This window comes from Topomyia yanbarensis, unplaced genomic scaffold, assembly GCF_030247195.1.
Source record: "Topomyia yanbarensis strain Yona2022 unplaced genomic scaffold, ASM3024719v1 HiC_scaffold_218, whole genome shotgun sequence".
In the NCBI taxonomy this organism is placed as follows: Eukaryota; Metazoa; Arthropoda; class Insecta; order Diptera; family Culicidae; genus Topomyia; species Topomyia yanbarensis.
The window spans coordinates 30,798-53,356 of NW_026683402.1; the positions used below are offsets into that span (position 1 = coordinate 30,798).

The 22,559-nt window shown below is 42.0% G+C and overlaps 1 protein-coding gene across 2 annotated transcripts; it reads left to right on the forward strand.

Annotated features, from left to right (window-relative positions):
- The first annotated feature begins 2,947 nt into the window (after positions 1–2,947).
- LOC131694976 (rab GTPase-activating protein 1-like) lies at positions 2,948–22,319 on the forward strand. Of its 2 annotated transcripts, XM_058983512.1 has the most exons (10): positions 2,948–3,071; positions 4,355–5,033; positions 17,305–17,734; positions 17,792–17,991; positions 18,142–18,521; positions 18,583–19,536; positions 19,944–20,651; positions 20,711–20,953; positions 21,017–21,181; positions 21,238–22,319. In XM_058983512.1, the coding sequence occupies exons 2-10, from the start codon at positions 4,568–4,570 to the stop codon at positions 21,436–21,438; spliced, it is 3,747 nt and encodes a 1,248-aa protein (XP_058839495.1). In that variant the 5' UTR covers positions 2,948–3,071; positions 4,355–4,567; the 3' UTR covers positions 21,439–22,319. The 2 variants fall into 2 exon arrangements, with proteins under 2 accessions (XP_058839495.1, XP_058839496.1); XM_058983513.1 differs by lacking the exons at positions 17,305–17,734; positions 17,792–17,991.
- Positions 22,320–22,559: the final 240 nt, after the last annotated feature.

Here is a 22,559-nt window from a genome sequence, read left to right on the forward strand (position 1 = left end):
AGAATACTAAATTCAGGCACAGAGCACAGACGTCCATCTTCAGCATTCAACTTGTGTAAAAATCCCTAACGTTAAGGTAGTTGGGATATCTCCCTCAGGTGCGCTACTGTCGTCATATTTTTTAGTGGCTGACTGAACTGACAGCGATTATACCTCTATCCAGTTAAACCATTCCGGAACCAGTTCGAACTTCTGAGTGGATTCAGTATAGATTCCAGCTTAAATGTATCAACCGATTGATTTCTTTGAGCCAGATCCCGCACTGAATCCATTCAGTATTTCGAACCGGTTTCGGTATGGATTTGACGAATAGTTGGGATAAGTTAGTGTGACGGTGCTAGTGTTTTTTGGGTTTTGTATCTGGGCGCTGTAGCGTTTGTTTCGGACCAACGCTTCCAAGTTTACAAATAAAGATTGTTTCATGTCGATTTTACGTCGATCTGCATTATTTTGTAGCTTGATTCCACTACATTAATGGGGGTTTTAGAATGGTTTAATGATGCAATTTTCTTATATTTCTAACTGCACAATTTTTCATCAATTTGGTCATTTTTATTCCCTCGGCAGTTATTTTTATTTTGAAAAATGACTTCTTATATTTTCCTTAAAGCATAGCAATATTGCCAAACCATCCCTGCAGAAACTTTTGTTTCACATTGTGCATTGTGCAACTTGTGCAAAAATCAACCTGGAACGGAAGCGACTTACCGGTTTCGGTATGGATTTGACGAATAGTTGGGATAAGTTAGTGTGGCGGTGCTAGTGTTTTAACGTATATTCATTCAAAAGTTTACACAAATTTTATTAACATATTTGTTCGATCATTGATGTCTGTTCTCTGTGATTCAGGTGTTCCATACCAACGATCCCTAGTAACAATTGATGTTTTATAGTTCTCTTGAAACCGATTTTAAAACTTAGAAAGTACTTGCAGTATGCCATAAAACCAGAATTGTTACTAGGGATTGAATACCACATTATGGTGTTAATAAGCTTTACATAAGCGATAAAATCCTAAAAAATAATAATACAGACTAGAGGTGTGCGCCGCGTTGCCGATTTCAGGTAAAAATCGGAGGCGCGCCGGCGTCACACCGATGTGCTTACTATTTTTACATGCAATCGTCGGCACGGCGGCGGCGGCGTGGTGCACACCTCTAATACAGACATGTTCGATAAATAACCCCAAGCTACCAAAATACTTCAAAAGCACACTTTAAAGTTCATTTAAAGTTCTTAGCGAACGTTGAAGCTGCTTAAAATACAATGGAACTTGAAAGCTGCTATTAGAATACAAAACGTATTGGAAAATTACTTAAAACGAGAAGCTTACGTAGCTCGCATATCCGAACTTTTGGTTGCTTATTGATAATGAAACGAGTTATTATAATACCTGAATAATAGATGTTGATCATTAGTGCAAGCGAAAAAACTATTTGACGTTTATTTTTGTTTCGTTCGCTCTCGCGTGTCACCAAATCGACGAAACGTTAATTTATCTCGGAATAGTCAATATTAAGCAGGTATTTAGGAATGATTCTTGAATACCTGCTTAATTCAACAATGAGACAGAACAATCAATGAATACAAAGTTTTGGTATGATACCGGAAAATAGTATGGTCGGGTTATTGGCCAGTTATTTTCTCCTGGTCGGGTAGTGTGTACCTTGATGTCATGACACAACCTATCCCAACTTATTCTCGCTTGTTTTATACAACAGATCAAAATCAAAATCGAGGGCAGACAAAATCGACGGTCAATAAAATCGAGGTGTTCACTGTATAGAACAAAACAATAAAAAAATTAATTATTGTGTCGAAGTTCGCTTTCGTTTATGAATAGCGAGCTGAAATTGATTAGCAAAATAAAATGTTCATGTTCTCCGATTTTTTTTTTTTTTTGGTTTATTGGCCCTTTTTGAAAAAAACTCGAATATTTTCTTTTTGTTTATTTCGATGTCAACTGTGAACATTTTATCAGAGCCATGTTTGTTATGCTTTTCATTCTCTTTTGTACACTCTCTTCTCGCCATTTATCAAGTGTGGCCAGATTGCATTCATTATTTTGCCGTTTTTGTCTGATCCCGAAATTGAGTAAGGTTGTCCTCCAACCGCTGTCAGCTCATGTATTTTAGCAGTAGTTGGTGTTATAGAGCCTGACTCAGTTATGCTTTAAGGTTGGACAGAGAATGCGTAAAAATCGAAAACGAAAAAAGCAGTTTTTTCCACACCGTGTGTTAGATTTCATAAAAATCAATCAGACTTTGTAGAATGTTGATACCAAGGAGTTTTTATTCTCAGGTGATACGATCCTCAAAAACGCCGATCAGCCATGTTGGTTTTAGAAACGACAGCTAACAACATTGTTTACTATTTCTCTCCATATGTTTGCTTAGATCTCAGGCGGTAAACAAAGTTGTTCGCTGTCATTTTTCTTCCCCGCAGTATGCTGCACGCTTACCTCACTCCTCACCTAGTTACTGCCAAAGACGAATCACCTTATAACTCTAAGCACCTTGGTTGATACAGTACTGTTGATTGATTTTTATGAAGATCTAACACACGGTGTGGAAAACACTGCTTTTTTCGTTTGCGATTTTTGCCCTTTCTCTGTTCAACCTTAAGCAAACTCAGCGTTAATATCGGTAGATTCTGTAAAGTTTTATCGACAGGCCGAAGAAATAGAACAAAATTTTAAGATGTCAAATATGTTCTCCTAATTTTTAGACGATAAACAGGCCTGGAATTACGGACCAAACCTGAATAAAAGATGAATGCTGCTGGTTGTGCCTAAAATCTATTGTTTTTGGTAGGAATATTAAAATGGCACTTTTACCGCATGGCGGTCTTTGAATGGGTAGGATATCCTAAAATCAAAAGATCTGGCCACTCTGCTCACAAGTCACGTCGAACAAGAAAATGTCAAAATTTCTCTCTCTTTGAGAAAAATTAGCAGCCAGTCAGTAAGTAGTGTTGTTCAGTGAAGAAAAAAAAGTAAGTTGATCAGTGAATGTTTTTGCAGGAAAAAGTGGTGAAATTTTCCATAAATAGTCCAAAAAACTGTTGAGAAGGTAAGTGTGTAGTGTATCATCAATAACGGAGTGGAAAATCATAATTTCCAGCCATTGTGAGTGCTAATTCGGCTACTGAAGAAATGTTGCAAAATATTTTCCTCCATGTCGATCGAACACGGTAGGAATCAGTCGATGCATGAATAAGTAGGGTGCTGATCCGTTATTAGCGAGACCTCCTGAATCGATATTGTTTTGTTTTGTTCATTACTCTTGGAGATGAACAGTAATATGGTATTTTTGGATGTTGATAGTACTGTTTGTCGAAACTGCTTATGTTAATTGGTTCATAATGATAATTTCAATTTGTCGATCTATGTTCGCGGCAGTGGCTCTCAGTATCGATTAAAAGCATTTTTTACGTAATAATTGACGTGAGCCCGTTCGAGAGGTGTTGAATTTGGAAAAGGTTGCAGGTTGAAATGGATCGATAACTACGGGACATTGAACAAACATCTACCGCTTTCGACGAGATGACGTTCAGGGTCTAAGTGTTTGATATCTCACAAAATTACCATAACAATCATCTGTTCCGATTGATCTAGACAAAGAGAAAATTAATGACTAAGCGCAAAACAAACTCGTAGCATCCAATGCTGTCTTGATTGATCCCAAAATGGCACTTGATAGTCTCAATATATTATGGTAATCTATTTGTTTCATATCTTCCACTCAGTAAGAAAAGCATATACCTAGGTATGAAGGCGAAATGACCTCTTTAATTATTGCAGTCTATCGATTAATTAGATAAACATTTGAGAAATACTGAGAGATTCATATTGGGAAAGATATTTGGCTACCCAGAATAATAAAAATAGAATAAGAGTTCTTGGAGCTCGAATCATGTATCAAGTTCTAAAGCTCACCCTTAAAGAATAGTTTTAAAGTGCCCCAACTTTTATACAAAGCTTATTGTTTCTACACTTAAGCCCGTTTTAAGCGTGGATTTTGTGACGCAAAACCTTACCAACAGGAATATATCGTATCTATTCCAAAATATGAGTATCAATTAGATCAAATTGGAAATCGTGCATTTGAGGGTTAAATAATTTTTGAATCAATGCTATTCGAGTTATGCAACATGTTTCACGATTTCTATTAATTTTGAAAATGATTATATGAAAAAACCCAACAATCGGTAAACATGAAATACTGGAATTCTATAAACAGATAGGTATATAGCCATTGCCGCTAAAGTCGGTGTTGGCAATAAATGCGGCTACGAATAAAATTCAATTAAAGTTTACATTGTTAATGTGTCCCTTGTTTCTCGTTTCTTTAAGGTCACTTCTAACTGCAAAAGCTCGAATTCAACATCATTGAAATGAATAATCAACACTTGCAATTCATAATACTCAAAGCCAACATGTTACTAGGAGAAAGACTACGCTAAAAAAAGTCACTGGATAGCTATACCGAATATTGTTATTTCGTCCTACGTCAACCACACCGAGTACCATATTGATATTTAGAATTCGTTCTCTTGCTCCAATAAAATGGAGCATGGCAAAGCAACTGACTGTAGCAGTACCACACCAACAAAGCCGGAATCAGTGACACTTCAACTGGGTGCAGCACAGAAAACAGATGACAATCTCAGCATAAAATCGTCCGATTCGGTAACAACCAGCGGTGAATACGAAATCGTCCCGGAGGCTACATCACTTGCAGACGTGGTTGACGGAACTGGTTCGATCTTGAACTTAGTCAAAGATCAAATTCAGCAGGGTTCAAAACAGTTTGGCGATTTGAACCTGACGGATTGTTTTGAAGAAGACGAGGTGGTGGTGAACTTGATTGCCTCTGTTCCGGCAAAAATTGAGCCTATTTCACCCATTCTGAACATCGAAGGGAACGGGAACGTGCTAGATCTGGAAAAGAACATGGATGAGGTCATTCACGAGCTGGACGAAGAGCGCACGCTTAGTGCCAGCGATGACGATCCTGGGAGTGCCAACAAAAGTAAGTTGCTTAATGGTGGCAGGAAGGCGGGCATGGGTGCGTGTGCGCATATTGCTTACCGTGGCTGATAGTGGCGGTTGTTTTGATTGAAATTTAATGTTCGGCAGTTTTGAATGTAGGTTGTGCTTGTCTAGCGTTTGTTTTGCTTTTACTTGTTTCTTACGTTTTTTGCCTTTCTCAATAGAAAGGTATTGCAATTGCTCTGAAAACCGACTTTTTAACGGAGGCCCGAAGGGCCGAGTGACATATACCATTCGATTCAGTTCGTCGAGTTCGGCAAATGTCTGTGTGTGTGTATGTATGTGTGTGTGTATGTATGTGTGTGTGTATGTGCGTCTGTGTGTGTGTACGCGAACACAATCTCACTCACTTTTCTCAGAGATGGATGAACCGATTTTTACAAACTTAGTCCCAAATGAAAGGTGCAACGTTCCCATAGGCTGCTATTGAATTTCTAATGGATCCGACTTCCGGTTCCGGAATTACAGGGTGATGAGTACGATCACGCAGAAAACGTCGATTTTAAGAAATTCTGCAATGAATGTACAATGGTGAAAATTTTTCCAAAATGTGACCACAACTGCTTCGATTTGTAGTACTAGGTCATTAACAGCCATTCAAAGTCTCTTTGGTCACATTGGCCACCATCATCGGTTCCGGAAGCCCCGGCGGAAGTATCCAAATTCAGAGTAACAGTCACATCGGTTTCTCGGAGATGGCTAGACCGATTCGACTAAACTTGACCTCAAATGAAAGGTATTGCGTCCCCGTAAATGGCTATTAAATTTTATCCCCAACCGACTTCCGGTTCCGGAGTTACGGGTTGTGGCGTGCGATCACATAGCAAATTGTGATTCAAACCGATACCCCGATGGAAGCAAAAAAGGTAAAAATTTCGCTAAAATGTCTCTCAAATAACTTAACTTTGCAGTTCTAGGTCACCGACGGCCAAACAAACTTTCGTTGACTACATTGACCACCATAGACGGTTCCGGAAGTGCCCGGGAAAAGCGGCCATCTTTCATAACTAGCAAACTCATATCAGTTTCTCGGAAATGGTTGGGCCGATTTTCACAAACTTAGTCCCAAATGATAGCTATATTATCCCCACAGATGTCTGTAACATTTCGCACGGACCGCTTGTATGGTTCCGGAAATATAGACTGAACGGTCCGGTCACACATGAAATTCCCATATAAGCCGGAACTCAAAATTTTTTTCAAAGGGGGGACCCCATGAAATTTCAGAAATCGAATTCGTATTTTTGATGCCAAACATCTTTAAAATGCATGAAACGTCGAGATTTTATGTTACCACGAATTTTTTTTTTTTTTTTGGAAATCGACTTTTTGGGACTTTGCCTTTTTTCAGTTCAATATTACCGAGGCTGTTTTTTCTTTTTCAAAATTTTAGAACTCGAATAATGATTTATTTTCCTGTATATAGTTGTCATGTGATGTATAATAATAAAATGTAATATATGCATTTAAAAGCTTTTAATGAATATAAATAACGCACACATTCTCGTGATTCATGATTGAGAAAGGCACAATTGCACCGCTAGGTGGATTAAAATAGGTTTTTTTGCTTTGTTTAAGTATGTCAAACGATTTGCTGCTAAAAAGTGAAAAACCAATCATTTCTGGCACTTCGATAAGAACACGTAGTGGAGTGTCCATTGGAGCATTTAGTTCGAAGCGGAAGAGTTAAACAGTTATCATTAAATAAGATCAAGCTAGTTCACCAATGTACTAAGACATTTCTTACGACAAAAAATGTTTAGTTCAAAATTCCACACAGAATCCTTATGTGAAATATGAAGAATTGAATTCATTGTAAAGTAGATTCCCCTTACATTACTAAGTATGTAGTTCAAAGGCCAAGGTTTATCTAATGTTCTCAGCAACGTTAGACTTTTGACACGCGCGTATCGAACGCGTTCATTTGTTATGACTGTGTGCATTCTAATGCAGTTGTCATCGACGACAAGAGCAATAAAAGTGAAATAGAGGATCGATGTACAGCATAGCGTTCGAAAAAAAAATCACGACACTGTAAGAAATGACAATGCTGGCATTGTATCCCGAAGCACCTTTTCCAATAAGGCCTAAATTGTGTGTCGTTAATTATTAATTGAAAAAAATAGTTCTTATATGGTAATTTCATATGTGACCAGATGATTCAGCGTATATTTCTGGAAACATATGACCGATCCGCACGAAATTTTAAAATAGTCTACTGCCGTGATCCGCACAACAGTCTTATTTGCTATGGGTTTCCTATGCATGTGGGATTGTTATGCGTATCACGGCAGTATAGGGATCATATACCTTTCATTTCAGACTAAGTTTGTGAGCCCAACTATCTCCGAGAAACTGATGTGAGTTTATTAATTTTGGAAGGAAGGCCACCGTTCTTGGGCACTTCCGGAAAAGTCTATGGTGGTCAATGTGGGCAACGAAACTTCGGTTGGCAGTCAGTGACTTAGATTTGTAAATGTAAATTGTTTGGCACCCATTTTAGCAAAATGTTTATTTTTTTGCATTCGTCGCGGTCCGGTTTGAATCGGAATTTTCTATGAGACTGCACTTCACGACCCACGACTCGGGAGCCAGAAGACGGACTGGAATGAAATGCAATAGCTGGTCACGGGGACGAAAACATTTCAGACCTTAAGACTAAGTTCAACCAAATCGGTGGAATCGTCTCTGAGAAACCGATGTGACTGTGATTCTGAATTTAGATGCTTCCGCCGATGGGCTAGCGAGGTCACCGACCCAGCAAAACGACGAGCAGCAGCATAGGTAGACCATTCCAAATAAGCGCGGCGATAAACTAATAGAGCGGCAAGGAAAGCTAGCGTTTCATGTGCGCATGCCGAAATCAAGCATTATTTAAGAAGACCAGCAGTTTGAGTTGCCCAAAGTGACGAAGGCGAAGAGCTTTAGGAATTCGCGAAAAGCAAGGCCAACGTGCACGGACAGATCAGGGATCTAGCGATTAGCATCAAATCCGCCGTAGCAGCAGACAAATATGAACAGATGGCGTTACTGGAGAGAGCTGAAAATGCCGAAAAGACACTGAAGACCACGGAAGTAGCGAAAGCAGAAGCCTATGAAACGCCGAAGGGTTACCTGTATTTCCGCCCTGTGAAATGTGTAAGGGAACCACCAAGAGAGGAGGATGAACCGAACAGCACCTATCGGGAACTCGTGGCAGAAGAGTGGGAGGAGAAGCGAACGTGAGAGATTTAGTTCCAAGTAGTGGTCGAGTGCAAGAATTTGAACGAGATCACAACGGAAGACGAAGTAAGGAGCGCAGTAATAGAGCAATGTAACCTGGAGAAAGGGGAGATGCCACAGCTTATCGCCATCCGCAGCCAACCAGCTTATGTCGACCAGTAAGATCAAAGTCGGATGGTCGTTGTGCTCGTTACGATTGATCCTTAGAGCCACCAAACAAACGGAGATGTGTTTCAAGTGGCTCAGTTTTATCCATCAGGCAACAAACTAGAGGCCCGCACAGAACTGGTCTGTGCAGAAAATGTGGGGAGAAGGGACACATTGCGAGAGACTGCACAAAGCAACCGAAGTGCTTGCTCTGCACAAAGGAGGGTGGAAAAGACCTCATGATAGCGAAGGCAGGCCAATGATGATGAAGATAGCCCTTCTTAATCTCAATCATTGCGACATTGCATAGCAACTGCTGTAGCAGTCAACAACAGTAACGAAGTGCCACGTCGCAATTATTGCAGAGCCGTGTCGTGTTCCTCCCGCTAACGGTAATGGGTGCAGGGATAGTGGCAATCCAAGTGATGGGCGGTTTCCATGTCTAAGAGGTAATGAGTAGCACACACGAAGGCTTCGTGATCGCCAAGATCAATGGCGCAATCGTAAGTAGCTCTTATGCTGGCTCACGGTGCACACCAGAGCACTACAATCGGGTGCTGGACGCACCAACCGACTCGTTAGTAGGACGAACGCCGGTTGTTATAGGAGGAGATTTTAACGCTTTGGCCGTGGAGTGGGGTAGCAAACTGACCAACGCTAGAGGTTACAGCCTGTTGGAAGCCCTGGCGAAGTTGAATGTAAAGCTGAGCAACAAAGGTTCCGCTAGCACATTCCGTAAAGACAGTCGGTAATCCATCATCGACATAACATTCTGCAGTGCGTCGGTGATGGATAACATGAAATGGCGAGTTAGTGAGCAGTACGCACATAGCGACCACCAGGCGTTAGCGAAATGGCATTGTAACGCGGAGAGTGAAGACTGACGAGCGTAAGTGGAAAATAAAGAACTTCGGCAAGGCCCTTTTTGTGGAAGCACTTTGTGCTGATAACCTCGATCCAATTCCGAATGCCGATGAGCTGTCGGAAACATTAGTGAGGAACATGAGTACGAACTGCGTGCGTACTGGTGGAACGAATGGCTTAGCATCCTTCGTGCATAAAAACCAGAAGACTCGTTCAGAGAGCAAGATTTGAGGCAGTCAGAGAAGAATGTAAGGTAACATGCTGGGCTGCCAGGGCCGCTTTCAAATGTCAGAGAGTGCTTAGTTAGTCCTGCTGCTACAAGGAGCTGTGCTAAGGAGTAACGCCTGGGGCCATGCTTACCGTGCCGTGATGGCCAATATTGACGCCAGCCAAAAAAAAAAAGATTTTTTTCCGAAGCATGACCCATCCGTATGGTCGCGTTCACCGTACGTTGATGCAGACTTACAATGGCGAAAAGGCTGAAAACGGAAAAATCTCCCAGTCCAGGCGATATCCCCACGTGGCACTAAAGACCGAGATCCTGTCGTTTCCCGACATGTTCAAGATAGTTCTGCAGAAACACTACTTCCCGGATGGATGGAAGATCCATAAGTTGATGTTGCTGCCAAAACCAGGAGATCCAGCATCGTATCGGTCTATAAGCCTACTGGATATTCTTGGTAAACTTCTTGAAAGGGTCATACTCAACAGGCTTACGAATTACGCTGAAAATGAGAACGGACCAACGCAGAGGCAGTTCGGATTCCAGAAAAGGGATATCGACGGTGGACGTCATCCGCACAGTCACCGTGAACGCGGAGAAAACATTGAAGCAAAGAAGAGGGGGTAATCGCTACTGCGCCGTGATTACGATCGACGTAAAGAACGCGTTCAAGAGCGCCAGCTGATAGCTTTCGCCGTAACGCTGCACAGAATACGGGTCCTGGACTATTTGTGCAAGGTTCTGAAAAGTTACTTCCAGAACCGAGTACTGGTCTACGAGACGAACATGGGACAGAGGACGATTGGGGTCACGGCGGGAGTATCTCCATACTCGGCCCAACGCACTGGAATATAATGTACAACGGAGTGTTAACACTGGAACTGCCCAGGGGAGTCGACTTTGCAGATGACGTTGTGCTGACGATAACCGGTGAGACCCTCTAGGAGGTGAGGTGGAGATGCGAGCGGCAGAGATAAAAGGCATCGTGGAAACGTGGAATGCTGACGCTAAGTTGCAGCTGCAGCTGGCACTAAAAGACGGGAATACTCAATCTCATCGATGCGTGCGCTGAAGCACCTGGGTATGATGGTCGACGATCAATTAAATTTGAGAAGGCTGCGAGGATATCTAACGCATTGGCAAGGATTATGGCGAACATTGGATCAGCCAGATGCACCACAATGCGTCTCCTGGCGGGTGTTCACTATCAATACTGAGATATGGCGTACTGGCCTGGGTTGCTGCGCCAAACTCAACGAGTAACCCGACGAAGTCGACAAGCACGTTTCGCCTAATAGCTGTTCGTATTGCGAGTGCGTACATAATGATATCGTCAGAGGCGGTATGCGTAATTGCTGGGATGATCCCCATCTGCATCAGTCTTGCTAAGGACGTGGAATGTTACCAGCGGAGGAATACACGAAATGCAAGGAGACGGGTCAACGCGGACTCGTTGGTTAAGTGGTAGCAAAAGTGGAACAACGTGGAGAAAGGAAGAAACCGACTCATCCCAAATGTGTCAGTGTGGGTGCATAGGATGCATGGAGGGGTGAACTTCCATTTGGAGCGGGCACACAAGTACCTGCATCGGCTTAGATATGTATTTCGTTTGGCCTGAGTGTGTGAACGCGCAAGAGACACTGAAACATGTGGTCTTCGAATGCCCTAAGTTCGAGGGGGTATGCCTGGTGTGACAGTTTCACGACGAGCATATCTGGGATGCTATCAACAGAATTGTTACGAATATACGCTGTGAGCTACGGGGAAAAAGAAGGTATCAACAAAGTAGCGCCATCGCCTCCAAAATCACCGTAAATCCACAAATCGGGTCTCGGGAGAAATTCCACCGCCCTGGAATTCTACGCCAGTGTAGATTAGGTCCACCACCGGGGACCAGTTAAGTAGTGCGCGAGGTAGCGCCGGGATGGGGTCGTCGAGGCATCAGCGAACCGGACATCAGACTCCACCGGAATCGCTAGACCGACCTCGATGCCGTGCCGGATTACTTGTGAGTAGGATAGATCCATCACCGGGGATTAGATCGCGGCGAATAGCTAGCAGTAGGCCGTTGAAGCGCCGAAAGCTATGCTCTACTCAGAACAGCTGGATAGACCAGCACATACTGACTGGCCCGTTGAGGAGGCTAGGTTGAGTAGATCAGCACGAAGTGGGGAGCTAAATGGCTTACGGAAACGAATATCAGTATAGCGAGAAATCTATCGCTAGGGAATTCACAGTAGAATAGTTTCACCGCCGTGGACTATCCGAGTATATCGTGCCGAAAACGGGAGCTAATTGGCTCACAAAAAAAACATCGGTACCGAGAGAAATTCTGCTGCTTTCCGTCAAAATAAGGTGAGTTCACTGCTAAATGGCTGATGGAATCAGAATCTAATCGGCTCACTGAGATGAAAGCTAAATGGCCTATTACGTCGCCAGGAGTTGACTCAAAGATCGAATCAAGCTCCGAGATAGCTGCGAAAAACTCGTGAGCGGAAGAAAGAGGTGCGACGAAAGCACAACCCCCTGCGAAGCAATACAATAATGTAGTTATGTGAGGCAGAAGGGCGAAAAAAGAGTAAGAAGTGTTCTTAATGGTTAGGCACGAAAGTGAGTCATGAACTCCACACAGTGCCAATACACTACAACAGCACAGACTTTTGAAGCTTTTTAAACATTACTATTAATAACCCAGTCCTCGAATGGTGGAGTGAACAGCACTATGAGGGAAGCTCAACCTTTAGCACAGGCTGCACCAGGAACAGGAGTTCAGGGGCTTAACGACATCCTCCAGGACCTACTGCGAGTTGAGGAGTCTTGCTAGGAAATAATAGGGTTTGGTAGCATCACTCTGTTACATACGAGCGTTCCAAGAGCAGATGTCAAACCATTTCTACGTCGAGTAGTGCCATGGCGGACATGAGAAATCTTGATAAAATTGTTTGAAACAGGAAATTCAATAAGATTTATAAATCTTAGACCAGTAGTTCCTCGATGAACCAAAAAATAGAAGAAAGTTTGGATTTTGGAAAATGGCTACAATGGTAAAATTCGCTCACTTTTCTTCAAAATTATATGGAAAAAAATCCGTTGCGTGTGCAAAATTATGTGGAGAAAGTTTTCCGTGGTTCATCGACTGGCCACACATGTTATGCACTCTCATAATGAAGATCAAGCCTATCCGTTGAATAGTTTTTGGATATCATTAACTCCGATGAAGCGAATTCGTTCCGCTTCTGCTAAGATCCTATCAAAAAATCCTTATTATGGCATACTGGCCATGGCGGACGGCAGGATACGAATCACGAATATTTGACGGTGACTTTGGGCTGAGAGGCGTGCAGTTCTACTCCCTGAGTACAGTATGGCTGCCTCCGCCCCGCTAAAATCTTGGTAGGTCACTGGGTACGTTCCAAACTCCTCACCATGATATTAGATTCGGATGGACCATTTTACGCCGATCCGACTCTGGACACTACTATCCATTAGGATAGTGTCATCCCTAGCATGACCTCTCTGCTTGCATAGATAACCATGGTATCACAAAAGGTAACTACTTGTAACAAATGGAGATAGCGGCCCGGAGTTAGAACCCAATAAAATAACTCACACAAACGGAGCAGTGGGAGTGAATTCATTCGTCAGAGGTGGTTTGATGAGGCCAGCAAGCCTATAGTGTCTATTCTTTAGAAAATTTCGAATATGTATACACGAATTTTGTCGACACTTTCGGGACCATTAGAGAATAGTAGGGTGACCATACGTCCTGGTTTCCCAGGACATGTCATGGTTTTGCATTGACTGTCCTGGTGTCCTGGGAAGTCAAGGAAAATACTTAATTTGTCCTGGTTTTTCTCCTGTAAGCCTAATCTATTTCTATTTATTCAGTCTTCCCTTTTCACTATACGACCGACCGCAACTACAACGTATACTTATCCTCAATCGGAATGCGACAAACAAAACTTAATACAGTCGAATCTCCCAATTGTACCTTCCGATGGTTTTTTTTATTCTCTCAAGAGTGCCTCGTCAACATTGATGAAGCAATGGTTACCAGCGCTTTTTCTCGGCTTAAATCGTCTTTCAATCCGGGACCCGAAGAATTCCCTTTGGTACCTCTGAAAAGATACATCGGTGTTTTGGTGCTTCTGCTTCTACTTGAGTTCTTTTGCTAGTGGCTTTTTTTCGTCTTACTGGAAATCCAATCCATAGAAAGAAAAATAGCAACTATCGTGGAAAAATTTCATTGAGCGCTCTCTCGAGCTGGGGATCATGGAATTACTACAGGGTCAATACCAGTACCTAAGCAGTCGCTCTGCTTGTGCACTGCAGTGAATCCAACGAACGTTTCTTCCTAAAGTCTGCTGTCTATATGTACCGTGCCAGTACTATAAACAAGCAAAGCAATCGAATAATAAAATTCGTCCCAAGCCAGTGTGAACAATAAAGCACCGTTACTTTCATCGGTGCGATATCGATCATTCATTTCAAGATGTTGAAACTCAACAGCAAATTTGCAAATGCAGTTTAGACTAACGGAAGACGTCGTTATACAAGCCTACCACACTCGTTACTGATAACGTTTAAAACTTTGGCCATAACGGAAAGTTACGCGATTGAAAACAACATGCAATACGTGTAGGTAAGCATGATAATGTTAGGATCAAGATACCCGTTTATATTGAAAATGATAAGATTGATATGCGTCTGCACGATCTACACCTGGGTACTATTAATAAATTTATTACAACCATCATGTCGGAATACGTAACGGTGGAATCCTTTAAGTTTGAAACCTGGAAAAAAATTTATAGGTATTTTCAAGGGTGTTTGTTTAGAGAGAATGCGAGTAACGGAACCTATTCCTTCATATCTGAACTTTCAATTCAAAGCAAAACGCGTGACCAAATCTCAAATCACGCTGTGCGCGTATGAAGAACAGACCCCTGCGTGCCCTACGTTGTTACACAAGAAGACACACTACGAGAAACCATGCACATAAACCTCTAACGAAGCAATATCAACTGCAAGCATACCCATCACACAGCCCTTCATCAACTTCAACTAAATCACAAACCACCGGAGTTGCAGCTCAGGCACCAACGAATACTGGAGCAATAGAACCTACGCACAGCATGTCCGATCATTGTGATACGTCTACTACTTTCCAATCAACTGCCAGCACCACCGGTAATAAAGTAAATAACAAAGAACACATATACGCGATCGCGACTCGTAGGCCCCACAAACAACTCAAACCAGGTAATCGTGAAAGCCCATACAACATTAACAGCGAGGATAGCATGAAGGAAAACGATAAACCGAGAGAAAGCGGACTAAGAGGCAATGAAGTAAATAGATCTTCAACAAGAAATAAGAACTTTACACAAAGTAGCAAATCGCGTACACAAGATCCGATAGATATACAATAAAATTCGATTTATTTATTTTTATTTACACATTGATAATATTAAAAGATCCACGGCTCAGGTAATGCATTGAGGCGTGTCAAATAAATGAAATAGCTAATGGACGATTAACATGCCTTCACGCCTGGACGCTGAACAGCGACTAACCGCCGAGTGTAGCATCCTACATAACAGGGAGTATGGAATGTCGCGCTCAAACAGTGCTGCGAAATTTCAAAATCAGTTACTTATTTCTGCTTGTATTTACCGAAACCAAAATTCAGATTCACCGCCTCCATCATTCATTAACTTTCCAATTGACTGAAACTTCATGCAGATTGGAATGCTTGAGTACAGAGGAAATATAAATTCCTTTACCAACCAAAGCATTTATTTGTTTTTATGTGGACAGTTTGAAGGCAGAAGCTGGCATCTTCTACATTTTCGAGCATTAGTGAACTGCATAATCTATATCTGATGCACTTTTGCTTAATAATCCCTCTCATAGGTAGGATGGAAACAAAATTCAGTTTGCTTCTGAAACCGAACATGTCCGAACCTGAATGCGCTGTGTCGGGAGAACGAATGAAGAGGGAAATGAACCAAACATTTTATTCATTGCGACGGGCATGAATTGAATTTTGTTTCCTTTCAAGTTCACGCAGGGATGTCAATTTGTTCAAGCTCGGGATATCATTTACACCAAGCTATCCACCAGTTTTCGTATAACAATCGATTAAACGGAGAAATTTTTGGTAACAACGGTACGTTTTTCAGCTCTCAAATCGAGAGATAATGGTTGTCATTGGAGATTGGTAGGCATAGCGCAGGAAAGCTACTTGGGATCGCTGATGTTTCTGATTTTCGTCAATGTCGTGTTTTTGTACTGGAAACTCCTCGCCGGTCCTGCACAGACCATCTCATCATGAAACGTTTGCTGAAGGTGGTGTAGCAAGAAATGCCTTTGTGTAAATCCGAAAAAGTTCTTGGTGATCGGATTCCGACGAAAGACTTTCTGGCAGAGCTCTTCCTTCCTTAAAATATATTTATAACTATTAGGGTACTTACCAAGTCTGGTTGATGCTTTTCGCTGTTTAGAATTGCATGCGTGACTACAGACGCTATGGTTACTACAGAATCGCGCCCTCGCCTGCAGAGATGATTTTGTCTTCAGGCGCTATCAAGCAGTGAGTGCGGTCAAATCTAAAGATATACCAGGATCTGACGAGGACTACCCGATGTCCCGCAGCGTGCTGTCTTGGTAGTACAGGCGTATAGGTCTACCGTCGACGATCTGCCGTAAACTACAAGCTTGTTTCGTCTCTTCTCTGTCATCGTCCACCTTCTCTTTCCTGCTGTTATTACGAAGCGAAAATTAAATTCCCACGAAAATTTCCCTCTCAAGTAAATAGGCCGTTGTTAGAAAAAGTTCTCATCTCCCTAAAAATTAAAAGTAAGGTGTATTTATAGTAGGTATTATATTTAGTTACCGCCACCCCTTTTTAGGTTTTAGTGATTAATTCCCCATGTACATTGAACTATATTATTAATTAAGATATAGTCTAAAAATTGCGCCCTACTTTTAACAAGTAGTTAAAAAAATCAGAAAGTTTTAAGTTTTAAGAAACTTTAAATGTAAAATGCAAAAATTGACACCTTTAAGCGCTAATGGTACCGTGCGTTATCAAATAAACAGATTTAAAAAAAATCTGAAAGTACCGGAGTAACTCATTCTAAAAGCGTAAAATGAGCCACATATTTTTAATAATTTGTTCGTACGATTTTCGTCATTATTATTTGTCTTTGTTTAACAGCATTTTTGCTGGACACTGTTTCTCCAAACACAATTTACACAGAATGAGACTAGAAGATGATTGGTTGTATGTGCGACGGATGTGACGAGATAGAAGATGCTAAACATCTTATTATGTTCTGTGCAAAATACCTCAAAACACGAGCGAGTTACAATCTCGAAAAATTCAGTAGTATCCAAGAATTATTTGAATCGAAAAATGTGATTCTTTTAAAAAAAAAATCTCAAGAAAATCAAAAAGCAAAACTAGCAACCCTGCGTCTACTTAATCCGCATTCAAAAAGGACAAAAAGTCCATGGACTATAAACAAAACTTGGCGATATATAGGATATAGCGGCTGTGGCAAAACACTGCAACATTCGTGCGAAGTAGAAGATCTCGCCAGGCTACTATGTTTTTGTGTCGTAACTGTAAATGGTGTAAACCGTGCAATTGCTTCAGCCGCCCTAGTAGTTCCAGTACTTAAGTTTTTCTACCGATACTCATATTTGCAAACATTTCTATCATCAATATTCACCACTCATCATAACTCAATTATTTCTCTCTTCCTTCGCCCCTAACACAATTTTGTAGCTCCAGTAAAATGCACCAGCAGCGGTACCGATCCGAAGCCACCACTATCCCAGCTATCCCTAAGAGGATTAAAACTGCGCCCTCCGAAAGACACTGTCGTAAAATCTCCAAATCTACAGTCCCCGGAAAATCGGGTAGGACAATCGGTCTTCTACGACTGTCTCGATTCTAGCCCGATGACGGAGAAAAAAGATACCATGAAACCGGATCACTATCCGGCCGAAACGGATGACGATGAACTGTCCGATATCGATCAGGAGTGTACTATTTTCAGTGGAGTTTCCTACCTGGGAGCAACGGGGATCAAGATTCCGAAATCCGAGAAGGAAATCCTGCAAAAGGTAGCAGAAATGCACGCAACTTCGAGTGTAACACCGTTGGGCATGAAGATTTCAGTTAGCATTCCGACCTGCTCAGAGGGGTTGGTGGTGTAAGTTTTTCTAGTTTGTATGTGTTGAATATTCACTGTTCATAAATCACTTTAAAGGTTATACGATGGGGAAACGAACGCTGTCGTTGCTACCTACGAGGTTCAACGTATTTTATTCTTCGCGCGTGGTCCCGCCGGCACGCCGACACAGGCCTGCTTTGCATTCACGTGGTCCCACGGAGAATCACAGGAAACTGCCAGTCATCAGTGCCATGTCTTCAGATGTAACATCCCGGAGGCGGTGACCCAAGTCAGCGGTTAGTCAATTCAAAAACTCGTGTGTTTATTTTGTTTGCACCAACTGCCTTTTGCTTATGCTTACCTGCTTCTTATGCATACATACTTTCTAGCACATTATCTCAATTAGCGTCTCCACTAATCAATTACTATCGTCTACGTTTGATTAGCTTGCTTTGCGAAGGCCTTCCAACGTGTGCTGCCACCGAGCGTTCCAGGAAGTATGACAACCTCGCTGGCCGATTGCAGTCTGAACCCGATGGTAGCGTCCATAACCTCGGATAGTGCCGGCAATCCGATCCAATCGGCGATGTACGAATTCAATGTTTCGCTGGAAATCAAGGAGAAGGAAAAAAGTGGCTACACGACAGTGCCCAGAGACGCAAAATCCAGCTTTCGTCTCAGGTGCAACACAGACAAAGAAGTATGCATCGTAGTAAAACAGGTCCCGTCGGAGCTGTATCCTTCGCTGTTCATCGAGCGATGCTTTGGAGTGCTTCTGAGTCCGGGAAAAATTGTTCGGCAAGCCGATATGCAACTCTTGGATATGGTATGTATATTATCTCGAAGTTAGACTGTTATTGATTCAAATGATCAACTTGTTCTGTTAGGTCAACATGGGATACGTCAAACCGGAATCGACATTGGTTCAGTCAAATCCAATGACCGCTTCGATAACGTCACTGTCGGCAGCTTCGACCATCTCACAGTTACCGTATCAAATTCGAGCAGAATGGAAAGCGAACGATAAAGCATTCGAGCAGCTTAACACTGAAACACAGAAAAAATCTTTAACCGTTGCAGTCGATCTAGTCATCAAAGGTATCCAGGAACCGGTGCGATTCGTAATTGAAACATCTGTTATGATACTGTCGCAAAGCGAACTACGGATAATGCAAAATCTGTTCACTAACAAACGACTGCTGGTGATGCAGTACTATCTGACACTACGGGAAAGTGGTGAGGGTAGCTGGGAGGTTGAATCCATTGATCATTCCGACGAAATTGTCGATCAAATGGCCCCCGCATCGCTATCGCTAAATCTAAACTTTAAAACTTGGACCTTCAAAACGTCCGCCAGTGTGCAATCGATGGAGTTTGACGATTCCAGTCCAGACTACAGCTCCGACGGTGACGAACCGCTGCTCAGTGGCACCGGCGAGGTCTCGAGAGAGTGCCCCAGTGCTTTGCTGGATGATTGGAACGAAATACTGGTCGAGTGGGATCGGGACAACTTGGACAAGCGTCCTCGGAATCTGGCGAGTCTGGTTCGATGTGGTATACCGGATATTCTTCGGGGAGCCATCTGGCAAAAGTTGGCCAATGTCGAGAACAAAACGGAGATGACAGACTCGTACCGGGTGTTGATCACCAAAGAGACCAGCTGTGAGAATGTGATTCAACGGGATATCAACAGAACGTTTCCGGCACACAAGTTCTTCAAGGAGAGCGGTGGGATAGGTCAGGACAGTCTGTATAAGGTATCGAAGGCGTATGCGGTGTATGACACTGAGGTCGGTTACTGTCAGGGGTTAAGCTTCATTGCGGCCAGTTTGCTGCTTCATGTAAGTATGTCGTATGGGTGCCAAATTGACGAATTTTGAAGGTATACATACAGTCTATTTTGCACCATATTTTTTACGCGCACGCTATCATAGCGTAAACGGTCATCCATTGTAAATTACAATTCAGTAGATTCAGACCAAAAATGAAAAAAATATCAGTTGACAGACAAACAAAAAATCGCTTTAATTTATTCTGTACTAAAACTAATTTATCTGTCGAACGACTGTGATTTAAATGAGTACAAATCACATTCGTTCGAAACAATACTTGGTCTCCATGCAAAATATGGTTGTATTTTTAGTAGTTCGATTTGCATTAATTATCGAATTCGATGCGAAACACCCGAAAACTTTTCAACTGTTCGGAGGGGATATTCTGCTAATTGACTATAATTTCTGCTCATCAGATGCCCGAGGAGGAAGCTTTCTGTGTGCTAGTCGCTCTGATGTACAACTACGGCCTGCGTGATATGTACAAACTGGGCTTCGAATCACTCTACCTTCGACTGTACCAGCTGAATCGTCTCATGAAGGATCAGCTACCGGATCTGTATGAACATTTCTACAACACCGGGATCGAGTCGCACATGTTCGCCAGCCAGTGGTTTCTGACGCTGTTCACCGCCCGCTTCCCGCTGTATTTTGTGTTCTACATTTTGGATGTGTTCCTGTTGGATGGGATTACGGTACTCTTCCAGGTGGCTTTGACACTGCTTTCGGCTTGCAAGAAAGATTTACTCGAGCTAGATTTTGAGGGGATTTTGAAGTATTTCCGCGTATCACTGCCCAAAAAGTGTAGGAGCGACAATCAAGCCAAGAGGCTGATGAAGTTGTCGTTTGAGTGCAAGGTGAAGAAGTTGAAAAAGTACGAATTGGAGTACTTGGCCAAGAAGGAGGAAAGTGAACGCAAAGAGCGAGAAATGAAACAGTATGAGCTGAAGTTTAACGAGGAGAGAATAAAAATGAAGCAAGAGATTGTGGCGTTAAATGCGAAACTGGAAACCATGACCAGGGATGAGAAAAAGAACAGCGGAATCATTGTGGACTATAAGCAGATCATACAAAGGCAAGAGCATGAAAACAACAAGCTTCATCAGATGTTGGAGGATTTGACGGTAAGATAATAAACCAACTAATGTCATATAAACATTACCTTAAACTCTTGCCATTTTAGAAAACTGTGTCTCTCTGTTCGAAATGTTCATCCAGCATACCGAAATCGTCGCCGTTGCATAAAAGTTATGGCAAAAACTTACAAAATTCGAATAATGAGAATAACAATGACCAAACCATCCACCAGGAGAATAATCTTGGCCCACTAGATCCGCTGCTAATCGCGACACAGCGGATACGAGAGCTGGAGTTGGAACTAGCTCAAACTAAATTGGCGCAGGTTGAAGCAGAATGCAAAAACCAGGTATACTCTTTCAAATTAAGAAGCACGGTCGTCATCCATTTCTATAAAAAAAATCTATTTCAGGACCTCCACCATCAACTGAATGCCACTCTAACAGAAATGCAAACCCATCGCAGCAGTTGGCAACCGTGGTTCTCAAAAACACTGAACTCCATTCAGGAGAAAGTTGTTACAAGGCGTGATGTGAATGCCCCAATACCCACGTTCCAGTCGTACACCGACCCGAGCGTGAGTATCCATTGACGTCTACATTGCCAAAGCTTATTAACACATGCCCAAAACAGGTAAAACTGCGTGATCATTCCCAAACTTTCCCCGCGCAAGCCCAATTGCGGAACAAGCTGAATCAGCGTCACACTTTGGCACAGGTGCCATTCGAAGCCGCTGGAGGAATCGGAGATGCAAGACACGTTGGTGTTGGCGGACAAGCTAACGAGAACGTTCTATTTCAGGATTCCGTACAAAGGTGCAACAGTCTGAAGTAAATCCAGCCAGCAGTGAGACTGCATTTCCCAAATCGAAGAACACTTAACAAAAGTACTATTATTAATACAACACTCACACACACACACACACACATAGCAGTAAATGCCATGCCCTTTATCTAGTTTGTTTTATACAAAAACGGCGCGAGACTTGCTGACTTCATCGCTTAGCGCTCGGGTTTCATGACTTTTTTGTTGAGAACAAATCTTAGGCTGTTGTGAAGGGAATCCAAATTTTCCTTGGATTAGAAATCCTCTCTATGAATCAAAGGATGGATAGCTTCAATCGATTGATTTGCGTACTTCATCAGACTGTGCTTCATTTTTGATGTCATTTACCTATCATATCTCTCTATCGTATAACCCAAGTTGTATTACATTGTTAGTGTTAGAATACCTACTGTAGATTGATTTTTTTATTGGTTTTGTTATAAAAGCACCTACGATAAAAGTAAAAATCTTTAGTACCGATTAGCTTATCTAAATAACTAATACCTTCAGAAGAAGATTGCATTTTTTCGAATTACAAACGATACATCCTGTGAGTAGAAACTAGATTTTGTAGAACAAACGCTTCAAACCGAATTATTTAATTTTTGCCATTGTTATCAAATCGGCCCAACACCTGTTTTCCTTTTATGCGTCAATCGGCCCTATCTGCAATGGTTACCGATAAGATGCGCATTGTGACGAAGCTAGTTCAAGCAAACCTGAGAGGGTCAATTGATGCTCGGTATCATGATACTATCAGAAATCCTTACTCAAATAATCGAAGCAAACAGTAACACTTATGAGTAATCTCTCTGTAATTATCTTTGTTCGATATATAGCATGCATAGCATCAATAAAAAATACAAGCGACGTATACACTGATACTCTTACGTTTGGTTTTTCTTATTGTTTGAAAGAAAATTGGGATTGCGTTAAATTTGGTACAATTTGTATAATCGTGTATCTCGAGGACTCACTCTGTAGCCATTCGCCTCTGATAGACAAGTAGGCTGCGGTTGTCAGACGATATACATTTTGTATGTACCCAAAACTTTGCCTCTGTTCCATTTTTGGTTACTTCATCCTAAATAGATTGTTAGACGGTATATATTGGCCAAATTAGAGCTCGA

Excerpts from the sequence above, each read along its gene's own strand:
- LOC131694976 (XM_058983512.1), top strand. The coding sequence starts at position 4,568 with ATGGAGCATGGCAAAGCAACTGACTGTAGCAGTACCACACCAACAAAG. Across the intron at positions 17,735-17,791 it reads TGCTCAGAGGGGTTGGTGGT|GTTATACGATGGGGAAACGA; the intron begins GTAAGTTTTTCT and ends ATCACTTTAAAG. Across the intron at positions 17,992-18,141 it reads GGCGGTGACCCAAGTCAGCG|CTTGCTTTGCGAAGGCCTTC; the intron begins GTTAGTCAATTC and ends ACGTTTGATTAG.